This window comes from Heloderma suspectum, chromosome 8 (genome assembly GCF_057233095.1).
Source record: "Heloderma suspectum isolate Gila_16-S chromosome 8, 16-S_ref, whole genome shotgun sequence".
In the NCBI taxonomy this organism is placed as follows: Eukaryota; Metazoa; Chordata; class Lepidosauria; order Squamata; family Helodermatidae; genus Heloderma; species Heloderma suspectum.
The window spans coordinates 44438201-44461797 of record NC_139465.1 but is presented as its reverse complement, the minus strand read 5'-3'; the positions used below and the strand labels follow the sequence as shown (position 1 = coordinate 44461797).

At 46.0% G+C, this 23597-nt stretch overlaps 1 protein-coding gene across 2 annotated transcripts in view; it reads left to right on the top strand.

The window, feature by feature from the left end:
* Positions 1-4573: 4573 nt before the first annotated feature.
* The window catches only part of PEPD (peptidase D), a 252054-nt gene continuing 233030 nt past the window's right edge, over positions 4574-23597 (top strand). Inside the window, exons 1-2 of one of the 2 annotated variants that reach the window (XM_084812216.1) lie at positions 4574-4619; positions 17052-17235. In XM_084812216.1, coding sequence (XP_084668342.1) covers positions 4576-4619; positions 17052-17235 — 228 coding nt within the window. In that variant the 5' untranslated portion in view covers positions 4574-4575. The other variant, XM_084812217.1, reaches the window with a different exon arrangement.

The following is a 23597-nucleotide window of genomic DNA, read 5'->3' as shown; positions in this document are numbered from 1 at the left end:
GGAGTAGCACTCATAGTCAATTAAAGGGTGGGAAAAGCAGTACTGGAGTACAATCTCAAAAATGATAGAATGATCTCAGTACGAATCCAAGGCAAACCATTCAACATCACAGTAATTCAAGTCTATGCCCCAACCACTGAGGCCGAAGAAGCTGAGGTTGATCATGTAGGTTCTGTGAAGACCTACAACACCTTCTAGAACTAACACCAAAAAAAGATGCCCTCTTCATCATAGGGGATTGGAATGCTAAAGTAAGAAGTCAAGAAATCACCAGGATAACAGGCAAGCATGTCCTCGGTATACAAAATGAAGCTGGACAAAGGCTAATAGAGTTTTGCCAAGAGAACACAGTGATCATAGCAAACACTCTTTTCCAACAGCACAAGAGACGACTCTACACATGGACATCACCAGATGGTCTATATCGAAATCAGATTGATTATGTCCTTTGCAGCCAAAGATGGAGAAGCTCCATACAGTCAGTAAAAACAAGACCTGGAGCTGACTGTGGCTCAGATCATGAGCTTCTTCTTGCAAAATTTCGGCTTAAATTGAGGAACGTAGGGAAAACCACTAAACCATTCAGGTATGACCTAAATCATATCCCTGATGAATATACAGTGGAGGTGACGAATAGATTTCAGGGATTAGACCTGATAGACAGAGTGCCTGAGGAACTATGGATGGAGGTCCGTAACATTGTTCAGGAGGCAGCAACTCAATCTATCCCAAAGAAAAAGAAATGCAAGAAAGCCAAGTGGCTGTCTGATGGGGCTTTACAAGTAGCTGAGGAAAGAAGGGAAGCGAAAAGCAAGGGAGAAAGGGGAAGATATGTCCAACTGAATGCAGAGTTCCAGAGAATAGCAAGGAGAGACAAGAAGGCCTTCTTAAATGAACAATGCAAAGAAATTGAGGAAAACAATAGAATGGGAAAGACTAGAGATCTTTTCAAGAAAATGGGAGATCTCAAGGGAACGTTCTGTGCAAAGATGGGCATGATAAAGGACAAAGAAGGCAGGGACCTAACAGAAGCAGATGAGATTAAGAAGAGGTGGAAAGAATACACAGAAGAACTATACAGGAAAGATCTGAATGTCCCTGATAGCCATGATAGTGCGGTCACGGAACTTGAGCCGGACATCCTCGAGAGTGAAGTCAAGTGGGCCTTAGGAAGCATTAGTAACAACAAAGCTAGCGGAGATGACAGTATTCCAGCTGAGCTATTTAAAATCCTAAAAGACGATGCTGTTAAAGTGCTGCACTCAATATGCCAACAAATTTGGAACACTCAACAGTGGCCACAAGACTGGAAAAGGTCAGTTTACATTCCAATTCCAAAGAAGGGCAACGCCAAAGAGTGTTCAAACTACCGCACAATTGCGCTCATTTCACATGCCAGCAAGCCTACAAGCTAGGCTCCAGCAGCATGTGAACCGAGAAGTACAAGCGGGGTTTCAAAGAGGCAGAGGAACTAGAGATCAAATCGCCAACATTCGCTGGATCATGGAGAAAGCAAGAGAATTCCAGGAAAACGTCTATTTCTGCTTCATTGACTACGCTAAAGCCTTTGATTGTGTGGATCACAACAAACTGTGGCAAATTCTGAAAGAGATGGTCCCAGACCACCTTACCTGTCTCCTGAGAAACCTGTACAAGGGTCAAGAAGCAACAGTAAGAACTGGACATGGAACAACTGATTGGTTCAAAATTGGGAAAGGAGTACGACAAGGCTGCATATTGTCGCCCTGCTTATTTAACTTAAATGCAGAGTACATCATGAGAAACGCTGGGTTGGATGAATCACAGGTTGGAATTAAGATTGCTGGGAGAATTATCAACAGCCTCAGATATGCAGACGATACCACCCTAATGGCAGAAAGCGAAGAGGATCTAAAGAGCCTCTTGTTGAGGGTGAAAGTGGAGAGTGCAAGAGCTGGTTTGAAACTCAACATTAAAAAAATGAAGATCAGGGCATCTGGCCCCATCACTTCCTGGCATATAGAAGGGGAAGAAATGAAAGCAGTGACAGATTTTATTTTCTTGGGCTCCAAGAATACCACAGACGGTGACTGTAGCCATGAAATTAAAAGACGCTTGCTCCTTGGGAGGAAAGCTATGGCAAACCTAGACAGCATAGTAAGAAGCAGAGACATCACCTTGCCGACAAAGATTTGTATAATCAAAGCTATGGTTTTCCCAGTAGCAACGTATGTCTGTGAGAGCTGGAGTATAAGGAAGGCGGAGCGCCGAAGAATTGATGCCTTCGAACTGTGGTGCTGGAGAAGACTCTTACGAGTCCCCTGGACTGCAAGGAGGTCAAATCAGTCCATCCTAAAGGAAACCAACCCTGACTGCTCATTGGAAGGACAGATACTGAAGCTGAAGCTCAAATGTTTTGGCCACCTAATGCGAAGAGAAAACTCCCTGGAAAAGACCCTGATGCTGGGAAGGATTGAAGGCAAAAGGAGAAGGGGACGGCAGAGGACGAGATGGCTAGATAGCATCACCGATGCAATGAATACGGACTTGAGCATGTTCCAGGAGAGAGCGCAGGACAGGGAGGCCTGGCGTGCCATGGTCCAAGGGGTCACGAAGAGTCGGACACGACTTAACGAGTGAACAGCAACAATTAAACTGAAAACCTGATAGGGTCCAAAAGCAGGAACTGAGTATGATCATTTTGCTACCACACCAGCATGTGCTCCAGTCCAGCCTTAATTTTCTGGTACATATCTCTGGTAAAAAAAACTGCCCTTACTTGTCCCATATTGCTTTGGGGGGAAATGCATGTCAGGGTGCAATGCTTTTTAAATAATTCCAAAATCCATATTATTAGGCTAACTCAAAGATACTCAGATTTCTTCCTCCAGCAAGATGTTACAAAAAGAAGGTTGGGGGTCGGCGAGGTGGGGGGCAGGAATAGAAGGGGAGGAAGGTGGACTGGGTGTTGTAATCAGGATGTCTCTATGGTCAGGGGCTTCAGATGCTATGGAGGAGGAGGGGTGGCAGCCATTCAAACTGGGCCCTGCTAGGCAATGTGATGGTTTCAGGTTTTAGTGCCTCCTAGGACCACTGAGAAGAAGAAAATCTCAGACAACTGTTGATCCTCCATTTTTAAAAATAAAAAATCCAGCTGTTACCTCAAAACTGTCTACAACCTGGGCAAACCAGGCAGCTTCTTAAGTTGGTGGAAAACAGAAGTAGAGATCAACTAGGCAGTCTTTATATTAACAAAGCTGGAGATAAATGTAGATGCTGTGCTAAGAGTCAACAGAAGCCAAATTGGTTAGTTTTACCTAGTAGTAATCCTCCCACCCAATAGCCGTACACAACTTCTCTTCCACCCCTCCCTAACCACCAGTCTAGGATGTAAACGTTCTAGCTGAACTTGCTTTGAGTTGAAGCTATAACCAGCACAACTTGATCTATGAGATTAAGGGTGCAAACCTATGCATGTTTAGACAGAAAAAAAAGTCCTACACCTCCCATCATCCCCCAGCCAGCATGTTCTAAATGTTCTATTTAAAAGTTCTCAAGTTAAAGGGAGAGAGAGAGAGAGAGAGAGAGAAACAGTTACATTTTGTTGTGTTCTGCCAACTGTGTATATATCTACAAATCGAGAACATGCCAAAGATCTGATAAGGTGGCTTTGGCCCATTTTTGTCATAATAAATCTCACACACAGCAATCTTACTCATGTTACCTGGAAGCAAGCAAGCCCCACCTTCTTCCACCGGGCTTCTTACTCTCAGAAGGCATTAAAGGGAATTCGACAAATTCATGGAGGATAAGGCTGCCAGTGGCTGTTAGTCATCATGAGAGCTGTATGTTACCTCCAGATTGAGAGACAGTATGCCTATGTACACCAGTTGCTGGGGAACATGGGCAGGAGGGTGCTGTTTCGCTCATGTCCTATTTGTGGACTTCCCACAGGCACCAGGATGGCCACTGAGTAAGCAGAACGCTGGACTAGATAGACCCTTGCTCTCTTCCACCTCCATTCTTATTATTCTTAAGCACTGCCCTAAAATGGATTTTGAGATTTTTCTTATGGCCAGCTCTGCAACCTCTGTTTCAAATGGCTGTTCTTAATTAAATGCTTATTGTATTTTATTATTGTGTGTTTTGTTTTTTTACCGATGTTGTTACCTGCTCTGCTGCTGCTCTTGTTACTGTTCTCAACACATCTTTTTAACTCGGCCTTTCCAGTTCTAATGCTTTTTAAGGTTGGTTTTAATGTTTTGATTATGCTGGCTTCAGAAAGGGAGTATAGAAATACAATCTGTAATAATAATAATAATAGTAATAATAGTAATGTTGTTGTTGTTATTACTGAAAACAAGTCGTGGAAGGGCCAGGACTAAGAGCTAGGAAACAGCAGAAGTTTTGACTGGAGCCCTGAGCGGGCCCTTCCCCCAGGAGGAGCCAGGCCCACCCAGCCCAACGGGACTAGAAGCATGACGGGAGGGAGAAGGCCTTCCCGGGAGCGAAGAGCTCCCCGTTGCCAGGAGCAACGAAGCCACGCCCCGTCCCCTCCCCTCCGTTCTAAGCGGCTGACGGGGCCGCGGCAGTCACATGACCGAGCGAGTTCAGGGAGGCAACATGGCCGCGTCCGTGGGGTAAGGAGGAGCCGCGGCCGCCGCCGCGGCCTGGCTGGCGCACTGGGGCGGCTGCCGCTGCTGCGGGCGCCGGGCTGCCAGGCGGAGAGTGGCCTGCCTGCTGGCCGGCCAGCTGTCGTGCAGCCTCCCCCGGCCTGGCGCCCTGCAGAAGTGCTGGACTGCAGCTCCCATAATCCCCAGCCAGCTCAGCCGTGGGCCCTGGGGGCCGGGTGGTGGTGGGGGGAGTGTCAGTCCATCACCTCTGCAGGCCGCTAGGTCGAGGAATTGGCATTGCTGTCTGGGGGGTGATGGGAGTTGTAGTCCAGCAAATCTGGAAGGCGCTGGGTTGGGGAAGGCTGCCGTAGGGATGCCTTGCACGGACTGGAGGGAGCAGGGGCCGTGGCTCAGTGGTAGAGCCCTTGCGTTGCACGCCCAAGCTCCCAGGTGTGATCCCCAGCATTTCTAGGTAGGGCTAGGGAAGTATCCTGCCTGACACCTTGGGGAGCCATTGCTGCCAGTTAGTGTTGACAATACTGGTCTAGATGGACCAGGGGTCTGACTCGGTATAAGGCACTTTCCCATCCCCACGACCTGAGTTCGATCAAGCTGGGTCCCAGGTAGCCGGCTCAGGTCGACTCAGCCTTCCATCCTTCCGAGGTCGGTAAAATGAGTGCCCAGCTTGCTGGGGGAAAGGTAGTCACGACTGGGGAAGGCAAAGGCAAACCACCCCGCTACAGTCTGCCATGAAAACGCCAGTGCAAGCGGCGTCCCTCTAGGGGTCAGCAACTTGGTGCTTGCACAGGAGGAAACTTTCCTTTCCTATGAGAAATAGGCAGCATGTTCTTGCCCTGTGCCCTTCCCTTCCCGCTTGGGAAGATTGCTGACCCTTTCAAGTGTTAATGTGGACACGTGCCTCTTCAGTTTCAGCCCCCCTTTCTACTACATCAGTGAACTGGGATGCATCCTGAAGTGCTCATAGTTCGTGGGTGCAGATCTGTGAGCAACAAACACCCTGGATGCTGCCTCATTTTCTTCTGTCCTGTAAGATAGGTAGTAAATGTGGCTGCAGGAGTTGTAGCTGTTCTGTAATAATAAGTGTAGCCTGGTTCATTCGGCGGTAAATTAAATGTGCTTGGGTTTTTTTTTTTCTTTCTTGCTCTCCGTTTAACCCCAATATGATCAGTTTCCTAAGGAGTCCTGCTTCAGACCGAGCAGTGTGCCCTTATGGGGCTCTAGCTCAGTGATAGAGCACTTGCTGTGTGTGCAGGAGGCTGCAGGTTCAGTCCCCTTCTCTGCCTGAAACTCTGGAAATCTGCTGCATGTCAGTAAAGGCAGCGGTAGGCTAGACCTGGTGCCTTCCAGAGGCTTTGGACTACAGTTCCCATCATTCCTGGCCACTGACCATGCTGGCTGGATCTGATGAAAGCCATAGTCCAAAACATCTGGAGGGCACCAGGTTGGAGAAGGTAGTTCTCTAAGTTTCAGGCAGGGGTCCTTGTTACTAGTGTATCTGGGTGTCACTACTTTCTTCTGGAAAGCACTGAAGGGTGTATGTCTTTATTCTGCCTTCTGGGAGATCTGGATGTGTCTCTTATAAAATATTAATGGGCCCATATATCATATGAGGATGAGAGTTCTTCAAGTTTCAGTCCTCTTTTCCAGACCTCTAGAGACATTGAATATTGAGGTGAGGAGAGAATGTATCTAATCTCGAGTGCGCATGCGTGTAAACACACATGGGCATGCAGTGCCAGAGTGCTGTTTCCCTTCTCCCACTGCTCCAGAACTGCTTATCCAGACAGTGAATGTTGTTGAACATGTTTTGAGTTGCAGCCATTCTGTAATAAGTACCGCCAGATCATAGAATCATAGAATAGTAGGGTTGGAAGGGGCCTACAAGGCCATCGAGTCCAACCCCCTGCTCAGTGCAGGAATCCAAGTCAGATCTGTAGATTAAACACTAAAAAATGGGAAGCTTTCTGGCTACTTTCCTAATGCACCCTGGTTCAAAAGCTGAGGGATGAGAACTGATATAACAGGTATGCAAGTGCTTCTATTTCCATTTGTGAGAGATTGCAATGGTAGAGTGTATGTGTTTGCGTGTGCCTGCATAGCTGTAGAATGCAAGTAAGGGATATGCCTAGTTGGCACACCTGTTGCCCTTTGTGCTCTACGCTCTCTGAAAGTTGGTGTTCATACCTGAGATTCCACCTGTCCCATCTGCTAAAGCAGTCTTCCCCAACCTGGTGCCCTCTAGATGTCTGGACTTGAACTGGAGCTCAGTGGTAGAGCCCCTGCTTTGCATGCAGAAGGTTCTCTTTCAGTTCGATCCCTGGCATTGCCAGGTAGGGCTGGGAAAGAATCCTGCCTGAAACCTCGGAGAGCCATTGCTGCCAGTCAGTATTGACAATACTGGCCTAGATGGACCTGGGGTCAGACTCAGAATAGGGCAGCTTCCTATATTCCCATCAGCCCCAGCCAGCATGGTCAGGAATGCGGGGAGTCATAGTCCAAAACAACTGGAGGGCACCAGGTTAGGGAAGGCTATGCTTTTGGGATCTTGTTGACCAAATGCTACCTCTCTTGATGCTGCTGTTGGTGCTGACAGTTTTGCTTAGCACACACTCATAGGTCCTGTTGTATCGGCACGATAAGCAGTCTCAGCTTTTGCTCTTGCCTCCTCCCTCCTTGCTCTGCCCAGGAACAGACATCTGGTCCTATCTGGGTTTCCCTATGGATGGTGCTTCCCTGCAGGAACCGGAGTGGGTGCTCAAGGGACCTGTACCACTCTGAAGGCTGTTGGAGCTTAGATGTAGTGTGGAGGTAATAGCAGTGAGGAAAGAGACTGTCCTTAAGGATCCCTTTCTCTCCTTGGGTGCGCTGGACCTGCAGCACTCCAAGCCTAGCAAGCCCAGGAAACTGGATGACTAGATGGTCAGGTGGCATCAAGCCCCTCTCCTAATTGCATATGGCTAAGAGAGCTCTAGACCCATGGAATGGGGGAATTGTTGGGAAGGTTACTGCCTTTTGGTGAACAGACTGTCTGCTGCTACTTCCCAAGCAAGCGGAGGCTTTGCACCCTGAGCTCAGTATGCCTGGGAAGAGCGACCCTTGGGAAGGATGTGGGTTTTGGGAGAGGAAAGGAAATGGGACAAAATTAATGGGAACCCTAATGAGCCCTCTTGGCATCAGGTAGAGAGAGAGGCAACTCTGCTGCCAGCTATAGCTTAGGAAATAATTTCCAGAGCTATAGCTCTGGAAAAGTCTGTTGCAGTAAAAACAACAGTGTCTTGTGGCCACTTAAGGACTAACAAATCTATTATTCTGTTATGGAATGAGCTTTCATGGATTGCAGTCCACTTCATTAGATGTATGAAGGGTTACAAGTATAGACATATACACATGGTTAAGGGTGGGAAAGGAAGTACAAACACTCAAGTTAGGGGGAAATTAAATGCAGAAAGTACAGACAGGGGTAATTACCATAAGTTTCCAGAGGGGTAGCTGCAAGACTCTTTGTTGCTTTTTAACCTTAACAGTAGTCATTCACAAAATGGTTGTTGGGTGCAAAGATCTGTGTGATACTCCAGCGACTGTTTTTTGAATGGCTGCTATAAATAAGGTTATTATCACTGTCTGTAGTTAATGCATTTAATTTCCCCCCAACCTCACTTTTAATGATTCCCCCCATAGCTGTGTGTTTGTATAATATCTATATTTATTATGTATTTTTAATCCGCCCAATAGCATATGTTGGCTGGGCAGATGACAAAAACTAAAACAGTGCGGGGCAACTTGTGTCCCTCCAAATGTTTTGGCCTACAAGTCCCATAGTTCCTCACCATTGGCTCTGCTGACTAGGGCTGATGGGAGCTGTAGACCAAAACATCTGAGGGGCCACAAGTTGACCTAAAATAATAAAATACAAGAGAAAACCATAACAGTGAAAAGAGTAAAATACAAAACAAAACAACAAAGAGCACATGAATAAATATAAAATGTATAAACGCAGCCATCAAACCTAAAAACTAGGGGTGGAATCCAGCAGAGTGCTTATGCCCTCACCGATTCTCTTGTGTCCTGCTGATTCTCTTGCACAAGTGATGGGTCCCACCGATTCCGCTGCGCGTGTGGGACCCACCACTTGTGCAACAGAGATTTAGTGCTTCCCAGAGGAAGCTCTGAAACAAGTGGAAACACTGATTTCTTCATTGGGACAGGTTGGCGGGACTCCCTTATGCGAGCTCCACTGACCTGCCTTGTTCCAGAAACAAGTGTTTTCACACATTTCCGGTTGCCCCGGAAACACTAAATCTTCATTCCTCAAGCAGTGGGCAGATGAGAATTGGTGGGGTGTAAAAAAAATTGATGGAGGCATAAGAGCCCCACTGGATTCTGCCCTAGGTTCCTGAGAGAAATGAAAGGTCTTTGCTTGCTGGTGAAAAGATAACGCTGTAGGCATCTGGCGAGCCTTCTTGGGGAGGGTGTTCCATAAATGGAGTGCCACCACTGGGAAGGCCCTCTCTCTTGTAGACACCCACCTAACTTTCCTCAGCAGGGGTGCCTGGAGGAGGGCCTGTGAAGATGACCTAAGGCAGTGTTCTTCACTGCAAGGCCCCAGGGCCACTGGCGGCCCCCAGTCGCCTCCAGTGCAGCTCTCTACCTTTCTCTCATTCATGCACTCACTCTCAGCAGGGCCTCTCTAGCTTTGCCTTGTTGTTTGCTTTAGCAGCTGCTGTGATCTGGGCTACTGGAGGAGGCTTCGGGGCAGGGAATCAGACATGACATTGGTCTGCCATAAGGCGGCCGATGGCGGCAGGGGAAGAAGAGGATGCAGGAAGGAGGCGAACGTAGTCAGCAGTTAGCTATGGTGGGGGAGGAGCCTAAGAGGCAAAGAGAAATGTGATTGGCTGGCTGCAGTGGCACGCTGCACAGGCGCTGGAGACGAAACTGATTGCACGGCTTAGAGAGAGAGCCACATGGACCTGTGCTGGGAAATCTTGCAGCGCTGGGTAGAGCAGGGTACCCCTTCTGTGATGAGCAGAAGGTCCATCCAATCCAAGGACCAAGTGAGCCTGTTGGGATTTGCCTGCCTGGTGAGCAGCTGAGGAGGCCTGACTTGGATGAGGGGGGAGGGGAGGGGACACCAGACAAGGCCTCCAGCTGAGTCCAGGGCCAAGTGTCTCATTTCTACCCCAAATATGTTTTGAGAGCAAGTGATGGACACTAAAAATCCTACTAAGAGTCAATCATGATTTCTTTGTGCCTCACTGGGTGTGAGTGACCCAGACTTTGAAGCTTTGGGAGGGAAACCCAAGAACTTTGGGGCCCAGATAGTTTTCTCATCCATCCTTCCAGTAGTTAGATGAGGGACAGAAAGGGAAAGAAAAATACTCCGGGTGAATGATTGGCTACGAAGGTGGTGCCGACGAGAGAGATTTGGATTCTGGGACCACGGGCTATACTTCCTGGAAGATGGGCTGTTGGCAAGGGACGGGTTGCACCTCACAAAGGATGGGAAGAATGCATTTGGCCACAGCATGAAGAACTTAATCAGGAGGGCTTTAAACTGAATCCTACGGGGAAGGGAGATGTAAAGTTGGGAGTAACAATGGACGAAGGCTCATGCACTGCAACGGAGAGAACAGCTCTAATAGCGCCCAATAATAGTCTTCACGAACATGTAGGAAGAAAGCCAGACCATGAAGCACATGGTCTTCGATGTCTATATATTAATTCGCAGAGTATGGGAAACAAACAGAACGAACTTGAACTCTTAATACAGGAGGGAAATTATGACTTGACGGGTGTAACTGAGACTTGGTGGGATGACTCTCATGACTGGAATACAGCAATTAAAGGATATAACTTGTTCAAAAAGAACAGGAGGAACAGAAAGGGAGGTGGGGTTGCACTGTATGTGAAAAATACCTATCTCTGCACAGAAATACAGGAGGATGAGCTTGGTAGCCCCATCGAGAGCATCTGGGTTGAAATAAATGGAGCAAAGAATAAAAAGAACCTGGTGGTCGGAGTCTACTACCAGCCACCCAATCAAGGAGAAGAGGAGGGTGAAAGTTTTGAAAAGCAAATACCCAGTGTTTCGAAGAAGCATGATGTAGCAGTACTGGGGGACTTCAATTTCCCTGATATTTGTTGGGAGACAAATTCTGCAAAACATGGCCCCTCCAGGAAATTCCTGACTTGTGTGTCGGATAACTTCCTCCTACAGAAAGTAGAGGAAGGAATTAGAGGATTGGCTATCCTTGACTTGATCTTAACCAGTAGAGATGACTTAGTGGATAAAGTGGCAGTTACAGGAACTCTGGGGGAAAGTGACCACGGTATACTTCAGTTCATGGTTCTAAAAGAAGCAAAAGCCGAGTGTAGCCAAATGCATACCCTGGATTTTAGGAAAGCTGATTTTAATAAACTCAGAACAATGATAAGTAAGGTCCCATGGCAAGTGACTGTAACGAGAAAAGGAGTCCAAGATGGGTGGGAGTTTTTAAATAAGGAAATTCTCAAGGCACAATTACAAACAATACCAACAAGAAAAAAAGGTGGAAGACAACAGAAGCCAATGTGACTTCACAAAAAGCTTAGAGATGACCTGAAAACTAAAAGGGACACATATAGGAAGTGGAAGGAAGGCCAAGCAACAAAGGAAGAGTACAGGCAGGGAGCACAGAATTGCAGGGATGGCTTCAGGATGGGTAAAGCTGAGAACGAGCTGAGGTTACTGAGGGATGCTAAAAGCAACAAAAAGGCTTTCTTCAGCTATGTGCATAGTAAAAGAGAGAGGAAAGAAATGGTGGCTCAGCTATTAAAAAAGGATGGCGAAATGATAACAGATGACAAAGAAAAGGCAGTAGTGCTCAATTCCTACTTTGGCTCAGTCTTCTCCCAACAGAGGGTCTATGACCCTCCTGGCAAAGGCGAAGTACAGGCTGAAGGGGCAGGATTGCAGCTTGAGATCGATAGGCCTATGGTCAAGGAACACCTAACTACTTTGAACGAGTTGAAATCTACAGGGCCAGATGAACTGCACTCGAGAGTAATAAAGGAACTGGCAGAAGAGCTGTCAGAACCACTGTCTATTCTCTTTGAGAAATCATGGAGGACGGGTGAAGTGCCAGATGACTGGAGGAGGGCTAATGTTGTCCCTATCTTCAAAAAGGGCAAAAAGGAGGAACCTGGGAACTACAGACCAGTCAGTCTGACATCAATCCCTGGGAAAATTCTGGAGCAGATGATAAAAGCAATCCATCTGGGAGCACCTTGAAAACAATGCAGTGATTACTCGAAGCCAACATGGATTTGTCAAGAACAAATCCTGCCAGACAAATCTGATCTCATTTCTGGATCAAGTAACCTCCCTTGTGGACTGTGGGAATGCTGTGGACATCATATACCTCGACTTCAGCAAAGCTTTCCACAAAGTGGCCCATGATCTCCTGATGAGCAAACTAGCTCGAAGTGGGCTAGATGAAACAATGATCTGGTGGATCCACAGTTGGCTACAGAATCGGACTCCAAGAGTGCTTCTCAATGGGATCTTCTCCACCTGGGGAGAGGTAACGAGTGGGGTACCGCAGGGCTCAGTCCTGGGCCCAGTGCTCTTCCACATTTGTATTAATGACTTGGAGGAGGAGGTGCAGGGAATGCTGATTGAATTTGTAGATGACACAAAATTGGGCGGGATAGCTAATACTTTGGAAGACAGAAACAAAATTCAAAGTGATCTTGATGGACTGGATTGCTGGGCAGAAAAGAACAGAATGAAATTTAATAGGGATGAATGCCAAGTTCTGCACCTAGGAAAAAGAAACCAAATGCACAGTTACAAGATGGGCGATACTTGGCTCAACAACACTACAAGCGAGAAGGATCTTGGAATTGTTATCGATCACAAGCTGAATATGGGCCAACAACATGACGTGGCCGCAAAAAAGGCAGATGCTATTTGGGGCTGCATTAATAGAAGCATAGCTTCCAAATCCCAGGAAGTACTAGTTCCCCTCTACTCAGCACTGGTTAGGCCAGTCCAGTTCTGGGCACCACACTTTAAGAAGGATGCAGACAAGCTGGAGAAGGTTCAGAGGAGGGCAGCAAAGATGATCAGGGGACTGGAAAAAAGCCCCATGAAGAGAGACTGAAAGAACTGTGTCTGTTTAGCCTTGAGAAGAGAAGACTGAGGGGAGATAGGATGGCGCTCTTCAAGTCCTTGAAAGGTTATCACAGAGAGGAAGGCCAGGATCTCTTCTTGATCATCCCAGAGTGCAGGACACAGAATAATGGGCTCAAGTGACAGCAAGCCAGATTGTTAGAGCAATATGACAATGGAGCCAATTACCTAGGGAGGTGGTGGGCTCCCCACACTGGAGGCATTGAAGATGAGGCTGGACAGCTACCTGTCAGGGATACTCTGACTTGGATTCCTGCATTGAGCAGGGGGTTGGACTCAAGGGTATTACAGGCCCCTTCCAACCCTACTATACTGTGATTCTATGATTCAATGACCCACCTGGTCTATTCATTCTGGTCAGAAGAATTAAAAACAACCACAGCCTTGTAGTATTATTGGGTGAAAGAGGTTCTGAAGTGAAGGCTTAGGCTTTTGATTAAGGGAATCTGCGTTGTCCTTCCCAAATGTGGATTCTTGATGTAGATAAAACCCTGACCCTCACGTTCCTTATTTTGCAGCATGTCTGCAGAGTGAGGTGACAGAGATCTCATTAAGTTCACACTATGGGATTTACAAGGCATTCTGTAAAAGGTCTGAGAAAGCTGAATAGACCTTTGCCAAACCAGCTAGCTTCTTCCCTGCTGTGTCTTATAGATCTTTGGGTGTGAGGCTTGGAGGAAAAGCTGCTGGTTTTTATATGTGCATTTATACTTGTGCAGTTTGATCATATGGAATATTTTCCTCAGTTCCTTTGCAGTTGTTCTGGGATGGAAAGATGGAATTGCTTTGGTGTCACCAGAGCTTTTGTTGAATTCTAAGTATTCCTCTTATTGATACAGCTTTTTCTGAACTGGTCAAAGTACTTTACATGACTCTCATTCTATCCATGTATAGCAATATATAGCAATGATCTGTGTAAGATCATTGTCGTTATCATTATTATTAAATTGATGCATCACTTTCCACTGCAAAAAGCAGTCTTGAAGCAGCTTACACACACAAAACCAGAAATCCATAATTAATATGGATAAATTAAGAGAACATTAGTTATTGGGAGAATTAGAAATGTAATAAATAAATGAAAAGAATATGTAACTGAAAAAATCAAAAATCGGTAAAAGCCACAAGCAGTGCAATAATACAAATAAAAATAAACCCCATAAAAACATAATCTAAAAACAATACAAAAAATCTGCTACTTTATGGGAAAGCAGAGTTTCCAAGACAAAAGTTCCTGAAAGAACCATGAAAATGGCGAGGGGGGGGGGCAAAGCAAGGGTAGGCAACATGCAGCCTGTGGTCATCGTACAGCCCCCCCCCCCGGCCTTTTTTGTGGCCGACACCACCCATGATTATTTTGTTTTAAAGTCTGGGGTGGGAGGGGGGTTTGCTGCCATGCCACAAATGCACCCCCAGCACCCAGGCAAGCGTAATGCAGAATGCTCACTTTCTGCTCCCATTTGGGTCACAGTACCATGATGCAGACAGAGGGGGCCACTCTATACCCCCCTCTCTCCGTATTTGTGTGGCACTGCCCACCCCCCAAATGGCTACCTTCAACTGGACCCTGCAAGTGGCAGTCAAATTACTTTGGAACTGGAGTCCCTCGGGAAGAGCAGGGTGCTCTAATCCCAAGACTGGGAGAAGGAGGAAGAGAACCTGTAATTCATTTAAAGCCACATTATAGTACAATTCCTTTTAAAAATAATTAAGAACATTAAAAAATCTGACTTAAGGGACGCAGAGCTTCTTATCCACCCTTCATTGTTCAATCATGCTTATCTTTACAAGTCGTGAAAGCATGTGGTTTCTCACTAGTCATGGGAAGGGCTGGGAGATGATACGAACCAGGAGAACTCGCTTTACATTGGGGTGAGCCACGGGAGGCCTGTGTGGTGAATCCAGCCCCCCCCCCATCTCAGGAACCTTCTCTGGATCCTCCAGCCACCTTCATCCAAGCAAAGGGCTCTTTAACCCCTTCTTCTCCAGTGTGAATGGTTAAAAGACACGTGGGCGGAGGTTCCCATCAGCCATTCTCTCCGGTGCCCAAGCTACAGCACATTGTGGAAGTGTGTGTGTGTGTGTGTGTGTGTGTTGGGGGGGTGATGCTGATGGGCGTAGAGCCAGGGTGGGCAAATGCCAGGCTTGCAGGATCAACTTTGTTTTTTTATTACAACTCTGAAAATCCATCAACTTGGTGCAAACGCCAGACACTTAGGGTTAAAGCAGACTTGACTTTAAACCTATATCTAGCAGCTATGTCTGCTTTCTTTTTTACTCTAGAGTAGGCACAGGGGGCTCAATCCGGACTTTAAAAGCCCCTGCATGCTAGTGTCCCAATCTAGATTGAAGGATCTGCACCTACTCTAGAGTAGAAATGAACAAAAAAAGACGTGGCTGCTAGATACAGATGTAAAGTAATGTCTATCTTGGCTGTTTGAATTAAAGAATCTTGAGCCCAAGATTTTGTTCTGAGGACCAGACTGAATGGAGCTCACAGTCTTTGACATGAAAAATCCACTCCAAGCTTTTTTCATTTCAGCAATGCAATTTAGGGCAGGAAAAAGACGCTGAATTGCAGACCGGAAGGTCAGCAGGACAGCAGTTAGAGACCCAAGTGCTGCGTGACAGTGTGAGCTCCCGTCTTCAGTCCCAGCTTCTGCCAACCTAGCAGTTCGAAAGCAAGAAATTGCAAGTAGATAAATAGGTACCGCCTCGGCGGGAAAGGTAACAGCGTTCCGTGCACCTTGGTGTTCAGTCATGCCGGCCACATGACCACGGAAGCGTCTTTGGACAGCGCTGGCTCTTCGGCTTAGAAATGGAGATGAGCACCACACCCTAGAGTCGGACACGACTGGTTGGGGACACCTTTACCTTTTTTATAGTTAAACAATTACATATCCTCGCCGATCTGTTGGAAACTACCCAGAGATCCCAACTGGCCTTCCCACCCCTGGAATAGAAGACAGGCTTTCCCAGAGTTGTTACTGTTGGGGAAGAGGAGGTTATGGAGCCCTTTGGCTTGTGCCTTGGGTCAGTGGGCGGAGCTAATGTTGATGGCCCTTTAGCTCTTGCCAGTTGAAAATAAGTTGTTGGCCAGGGCTTTAGAAGCTGCATTTGCCTATCAAAGAAGTTTGACTTTTTGGCTTTGCAGAATTGTCTCCAAATGTTATAGATCAATAGTTCCTTTCTGCTACATTTGTTGCATGCAATATGTGTTTTGGACTTCTGGTGCTTGAGTCGCATTGAAGTTTGGTCTTTGCAGCTATAAAACAAAGGTTGGCTTTCTGAGTTACAGTTTTCCAAGAAAGCCATATAATAATTAATACATGAGGGAACATTTTGCACTGAGCACACTCAGGTTAATGTGAGTTGATACCTTCATCTTAGCAACAGCTGAGCGTAGTAACTATGTGTAGCTGGAGGCATTGTTTATTCTAAGGTTTATTTTGTACATGATCCACTTCAGTTACAGAGAAAACCCATTTCAGGAAGCCTTCTATTCTTATTTACAGTTCACAGCTTGGGAATCTCTTTTAGATATAGGGCGGTTTATAAATTTAAAAAATAAATAAGTGTTGGCTTTCTAAATGATGTTAATGAAACATCTCTGATGTATCACCCTCCCCTACCAGTGATTATTAAAACATCACCACTCCTCATAAGTATTTTTACAACACCAAGTATTGATTCCTGCTCCAGAATTTCTGTACCTCTATAATCTCTCAACCTTTTCCTTGAGCTAATCCCATAGAGTGAGTGTGTGTGGAAGGAGTACATCAACTATAACCTAAGCAACTGCTTTATTAGGATGCTGCCACCACCCTCCTCCTTGTGAGGAAAGAACCTTTAATTTCTCTGTGTGCATGGCATAAATTCCTAGACTTTGACCTATTTCTTCCATAGCTCCATTTAACCCTTTTACTGGTAACAAATGAAACCAAGAATAGCGTGGTTTGAAAGAACAAATTAAAAATGAAATTTACACAGTATGAGATGATTCAATGCAGTTTGAGATTTATGTGGTAAAAATTCTTGTTTCAAGATTTTATTAATTCCTTACCTACTCTACCCTTTCTAATAATGATACATTAAAATAATAAATATACCTCCCTCCCCCTCCCAGGGGAATGTAACTACCCCCAAAGCTAGACCCAGTGCCCTAATCCTACCCCACAGAAAGCAGTCCCTATCTCCCCCTCTAAAGAAAACTGCCTGGTTTTCTCCCTTGTATGCCAATGCAAATGTCTCCTTCTTCTTCCTAGGCCCTCTTTTTGGTTGGGGAAAGAAACCCTGAGAGTACCAGCAGCCCTTTTTGCACTGAATAGAACCCGCCTGTGTGATCGGCTGAGAACAAACAAGGATGTGCCGGAGAAGTCCATTGTCCTCCTGCAGGGTGGAGAGGAGACCAACAGATACTGCACTGATACAGGTGTTATCTTTCGCCAGGTGAGCTTTGGCATGAACAGATATCAGGCTTATCTCCCTCTTTTTATTGCGTTTTTTTCCCTCCGTATCTCTTAAGAGCATGCAGGTTAGATTGCTTGTTCAGATCTTGCCCTTTTTATTAGTTGCTGGCTACTTTCCACGAGCTCTGAATTGGAAAACACTTATTTGAACTGAGTACGCACACACATTCCATAAAGAATATAAAAATTGCATTGCACCAATTTTTGAGTGCTGGCAAAATTGCTATTGCAACATTGTCACATCATAAAATCAGTCCATATTCCAGCTGAATGTACAGGGTTTTTTTTTGCCGAAGGTCTTTATAAGCCACTTGTATGTAACAGTTCAAGGCAAATGTATTTAGAGTGGAACTCTTCCCTGACACAAAAAGCAACCAACTTGTTTCAAAAGCCTCCAGTATGAGTCCTTTGCTATTAAGGTAGTTGTTTGTAAGTTGGACATGTAACCACCTGCATCCATAAACAGATGCAGATTCAGCAAACTGGAGAAAAACGTAGTTGCATTCGGTATGCCACTGTATTGGCCCCAGGAGCGTAACCGAGTCACCTGTAGTGGGTGCAATTCCCTTGCTAGTAGGCCTCTGAGCATGTGAGATGAGTCAAAGGCCGATACATTCCATACTAACAAGCTAGAAGATCTATCAAGACCGGCCTGGGAAGTGAAGTTTGTTAGTTTTAAAGGTGCAGGTGGCTGTGCTGCTATGCTGGGAATGAACGCTAGGGGGCGCTTGCTGCTGTCATGCTGCCTCACTGCTGACATGTATGGTATAAAACCCATTGTACCCCATGGCTCTGGGTTCAGAGAAGCTGTCTGATCCAACCATTGGGTTAACCTGTGTGCTGATGGTACTCAATAAAGTATCTCCTTGTAAGTAAACCTGGATCTGATTTATCACTATCTTGGCACCTCTAACCTAAGAGTTCAAAGCCCACTGCAGGGGCAATACAGCCACAGAGTGGAAATGACTTCCATAAGTAAAATAGGCTCTTTACCAGGTACATCCACTATTATTTATTTATTCAGTTAATTTATTATTCCACCTTTTGCCAGAAAAATGGTGCTCAAGGTGACTAACAGTAAAATATAGATTAAAAACAAAAGCTTAATTAAAACATAACATAAAAACAAATACATTAAAACACAAAAATAAAAAATGAGCAGCACCAGCCAGTTAACCCCACCTCCCCACCCCCTTCTGCAACAGACCAGCTTACATGCCCAAGGCCTGCCTGAATGAGGAGTCTTCGCCTCCTCACAGAAGGATAGCAGAGAGGGGGCCAGCCTAGCCTCCCGCGGCAGGGAGTTCCACAGCCTAGGTGGGGCCACTGTGAAGGCTTCTCTCATGTCCTCACCAAATGTCCCTGTGGCTGCAGCGGCTCTGTAAGAAGGGCCTGCAAGAAGACTTATTTGTTTATTTGTTCAGTTTATGAGTCGCCCTATAGCCAAAGCTCTCAGGGCAATGTACATAATGAAAGCAAAACAATAAAACCAATGATAAAATCAATGATAAAACACATTAAGAAGTATTACTTTCAAAGCAGCAACAAAAATTCATCATTTAAAAGAGATAAATAACTGAGCCGCTAAAAACAGATGTGATTTTAAAATGTAGCATTACACATATTAAAAATAAAGCAAGCAGCCGTTAAAAATATTTTTTAAAGGCCTAGGAGAATAGAAAGGGCTTTGCCTGGCACTGAAAAATCCAGAAAGTAGGTGTGAGGCAAGTCACTCTAGGGAGACCACTGTAGAAAAAGATCTTAAAACCCCGGTAGGCTCGAATGGGAGAAAGCAAGTGGTGGCAAAGGAGAGGGCTTCTTCAGTTGTGGAACCTGAGTTATGGAAGTCCCTCTTTGAAGATGCATGCCTGGTGCCTCCTTTGTTATGTTCCAAGGGCCGGGCAAACACATTCCTATTCTTCCAGGATTTTTAGCTACCTTTTAAATACTTTCTAAACACTGGTAATTCTGTTGTGTAGTTTATTCCGTTTTAAAGGGGTCTTTTTAGTGCTTTTAAAATTTACATTTGTTCATCCTTATTGCATGTAATGTTCATATTGTAAGCCGCCCCGGGATATATACTGTGAAGAGTGGCATAAACTAAATAATATAAACAAAAGCTTCGTGCTGTGAAACGAGGATCCTTCCCATGTACTGTTGTATTAATTATAATTAGCTTTTGTAAAGTGCTTGGAGTGTTCAAAGTTCTTTGCATACATTATGTCATTAATTAAAAAAAACCCTGTTTCATTATTGTTAGCCTCGTATTTCCGAAGGGGCAGGGGACTGAGGCTCAGAGTGAGTGGCTGGCCTAAAGTGAAATGGAACTAGCTCATTCTCTTGGTTGCTATGGTATGCACATGCTCGCTCGTGCTCGCTCGTGCTCTCTCTTGCGCTCTCTCTCAACATTTGTTTATTTTATTACGGTTATTTATATGCTGCCTTTCAGGATACAAATCCACCCAAGACCGCTCACAAATAATATAAAAGTAATAACATCACAACAAAAGATATTAACAATTTCTAAAAAAAAATAATAGTTGGGATCCTTCCCACAGGGAAGCTGATGGAAAACAGCCCTGGGGGCATGGGGAGTCCAGCTAGAGCGGGAGCATTTGTCTTGTCTCATCCTCCCTCCCTCCCTCCCTCCCTCCCTCCCTCCTGGCATCCTTCTTGCAGGGCTGTTGGTGGTAGATGGCTCTTCGGAAGCTGGGGAGGAGTCCAGCTGGGGCAGGCCCTGAAGTCTTCTTTGCCTGCCTCTCTCCCATTCCTGTCTTTCTTATATCCATTCTCTCTCTCTCTCTCTCTCTTATTTCCCCAAAGGAGAGGGGAAGCTAAAAAGAGGTTTCAAAAAGTAGACCTTATGCAGTTATAAAACCAATGCAACTTTCCAAGCATTTTATTTTTAACAGTTTCTCTGGTTGTCTCGAGCTTTTAGTTCTTGAATTCATCTTTCCCCTAAACTTAATGAGATGTCAGTTCCCTCATATTAGAGCACGTGTTACAATGAACGTTAACAAGCTGAAAGGGAGTTTTGAAGAAATGGTCCTGGGCACCAACGCAGTATAGTTGCTGCAGGAGCTGTGGCTAGTCACGAAGGACAAGTAACCTGCCCCAAAGGCTGAGTACAAGGCAGAGGTGGAGGTCTGATCTACAACACACTAAACAATCCCTTTGAAGCCAGTTTTCAGCACCAACAGAAACTATTTCACTTGGCAAACTCTTTTTTCTCTTGAACCCCCCTGTGCCAGCCAACTCATTCCCCCCATCTCTCTCTCTCTCTCTCTGGATCACCACCCCTACTCAAGCTCCCTCTCAAAATCTGTTATTTGTTTTTAAATAAAAAGTGGGAGGGCAAGAACACCTTGGTGGCTGCCAAGGATGGTGTTCAGGAGCGCACTGCTGCCTGCGAACACCATGTTGCCTGCCCCTGCTGTGTACAGAAGGCAGGACTGCCTTCCTTGGAAGGCCTCCTGGAAGACGTGTGTTTCCGTGGGTGCTGAAAACTCAGGAGGTTGGCACCTGTCTAATTTGTAGTGGTTGGGAGTTCCAGAGAGGGGCATGGCAGTACTAAAGGCCCTATTCTGAGCCAGGATGACATCGCCTGATGAGCTCAGCTACCGGACAGGCAAATTCATAGACATGTGCTCAACCTATGTGTGGCTACCTTAATAGTCTGCAATTGTCCAGCCAGAGCCTCCACACATATAGTTTGCCCAATGTGTGGGCAGGCCTTGCTCAACTGGTTGCCCTCGAGATGCACTGGACTGGGGGTACTGGGACTTGTAGTTCAACACATCTCAGGGGCCACAGGTTGGGGAAGGCTGATGTAGGCTCTTCCACACTTTCGCCTGAACATGCATGCAGGATGGGATTGGGGCCAAAGGCCGTGAGCAAATGCAGTGTAAACCGCTTATAGAGATTTATTATATTAAACACTATACAAGTACTACTAACAAATACCATAACTGAATAGATCCCACTCCCCCCTGTATCGGCCTTTAGTTGGACGTGTGAAAGCAACTTTGCCAAATGTGTCCAGTGTTGCCAGCCATGTTCTGGGCGCTTTTCACTGGGTATGTGTGCATTGTTGTGCAATGGAAACTTGTTGTGATTCAGTATTTCAGCAGTGCCCAGCAGGGGGGCCTTTCATTCTTGACTCCCCCACTGCCCTCTTCACACCCCATGCTCGGTGCCGGCTGCCCCCGGCTGTTGATGCCTTGGCAGCTCTTTCCTGTGGCCGGGGGTCTTCTGCCTCGAATCCCTCTCCCCCGGTCCTCCCAGGCAAGGCCGGAAGAAAAGGTCTCCTGATGAGTCGTGCCGTTGCTCCTGCTAGTGGCAAGGACGGGGAAAAGTGAGCATTCAGCGCATCAGGCTCTGGCCTCCTTGGCCAGGTTTCCGTCTGCCTCTGGCGGTCTCAAAACATTTGTATGAGACAGAAGCAGATATTTACGTGAATCCCACAGAGATGTTCATCCCCTTCCCAACTTCTGGGGTTCTCTCTGTACCTATAGTATGCCAGAGCTGCTGCAAGAATTACTTTTGCTGAACCTCTGGTGTGTGTGGAGTTGGGTTGTAGCCTTTTCCTCTCCTATCTACAGTTTCTTCCTTTGAAATATTGCTAGGGCACCTTTAAGGGCAAAAGCCCTCCCAGGGCTTTTTACACAATAAAATTCCATACAATAAAATCCTACAACAATGATAAAACCACCAAAATTTATAAAGTCAACACATGCCAGTAGGAAAACATCTAGCCCAGGCGGCAGTAGAAGCTAAAACACAATTGCGGCTAGAAACACAGAACAGTCCAGTGAAATATACTCGGGGGAAGGCCAGAGAAAACAAGTAAGTCTTCAGGGCCTTCATAAAAACCTGCAGTGATGGGGCCTGGCAGACCACTGATGGCAACCCATTCCAGAGGCGTGGGGCCACCGTGGAAAAGGCCCTCTTGCGTACTTGCCCAGTTAACTACCCTCAAAGCTGGGTCAGTGAGAAGGGCCTCTACTGCTGATCTAAAGTGCAGGAAGGCTGATACCTTCACCACTGTCAGTTCTGTACTGGCTGATACAGAAGATGCTTGATTTCGCTAAGGCCATTGTTGTACTGTAAAGCAGTGGAGGCTGGTGGCTTCAATGTCAGTGGGGCAGTGAATCCGCTCCAGGTTTCAGTCAGAACCAGTCAGAACTCTAAAGGAGCTCTCCAAGGTGAGCACCTTGGATAGTTCCTTTAGAGTTCTGACTGAAACCCGGAGCGGATGCACTGTCCCACTGACATCAGAGTCACCAGCCTCTGCTGCTGTAAAGCAGTAAATATTTCACCTTGCTATAGCTAGTGATGTGGGTTTTCCAGAAAAAATTGAATTGGAACATTTTCTGGAAAATGTCCCTAACATTTTCTGATGCCCTAGGGGAGCCTTCCCTAACCTGGTGCCCTCCAGATGTTTTGGACTACAACTTCCAGCATTCCCGATCATTGCCCATGCTGGCTGGGGCTGATGGGAGTTGAGATCCAAAATACCTGGGGGGCACCAGGTTGGGGAAGGCTCCCCTAGAGTGTGATCTAACTTAGCTTATTTATTTTACTTTTATTTAGCTAAAAAAGCTTAAAATTAGAATCATAGGGTTGGAAAGGGCCTACAAGACCATCGAGTCCAACCCCCTGCTCAGTGCAGGAAGCCTGGTTCCCTGGTGTTCTCCCATCCAAGTACCAACCAGGGCTGACCCTGCTTAGCTTCCGAGATCAGATGAGATCAGGCACGTCCAGCCCTTTGCTTATTTTTATTGCAGGGGTGTGTGTGTACACTGCAATTTTTTGACCTGAAATATTTGAGGAAATTAAAGTACACTTAATGCAATTTAAATGTTCGATCACGTTGACATTTATTTCGAACACTCGTAGAAATGTAAAGACAATTGCATATACTTTCCTTTCCTTACATTGTTTAAATTTAAGGAAAAAAATCCCAAAGGTACTGAAAACTGTTAACACACTATTACATTTTAGCAGCCCAAAGAACTGTGCATGATAGGCTGACAACCACTCATCTACAACTTGGAAACTGCCAAGCTTGACTAATATTGTATTTGCAATAGTTACGAGTGACTGTATGGAATGGAAAAATTTCTGTTGAAAAATAAAGCACTGGAAACATTTTCCGGACATTTTTGCACCCCACATGATGGGTTGCAACTGTGCTGCATTAGTTCATGACTTTCATTGTTCAATACTGCGGGAACTCTTTCCCATTCTATGTTTCACTCTCAGGAGGCTCTGGCTGTGCTGCCTTCAACCTTTCGCTTGGGGAAAGCTGTGGGCTCCCAATTCGGGCATATTTGTGCTTCC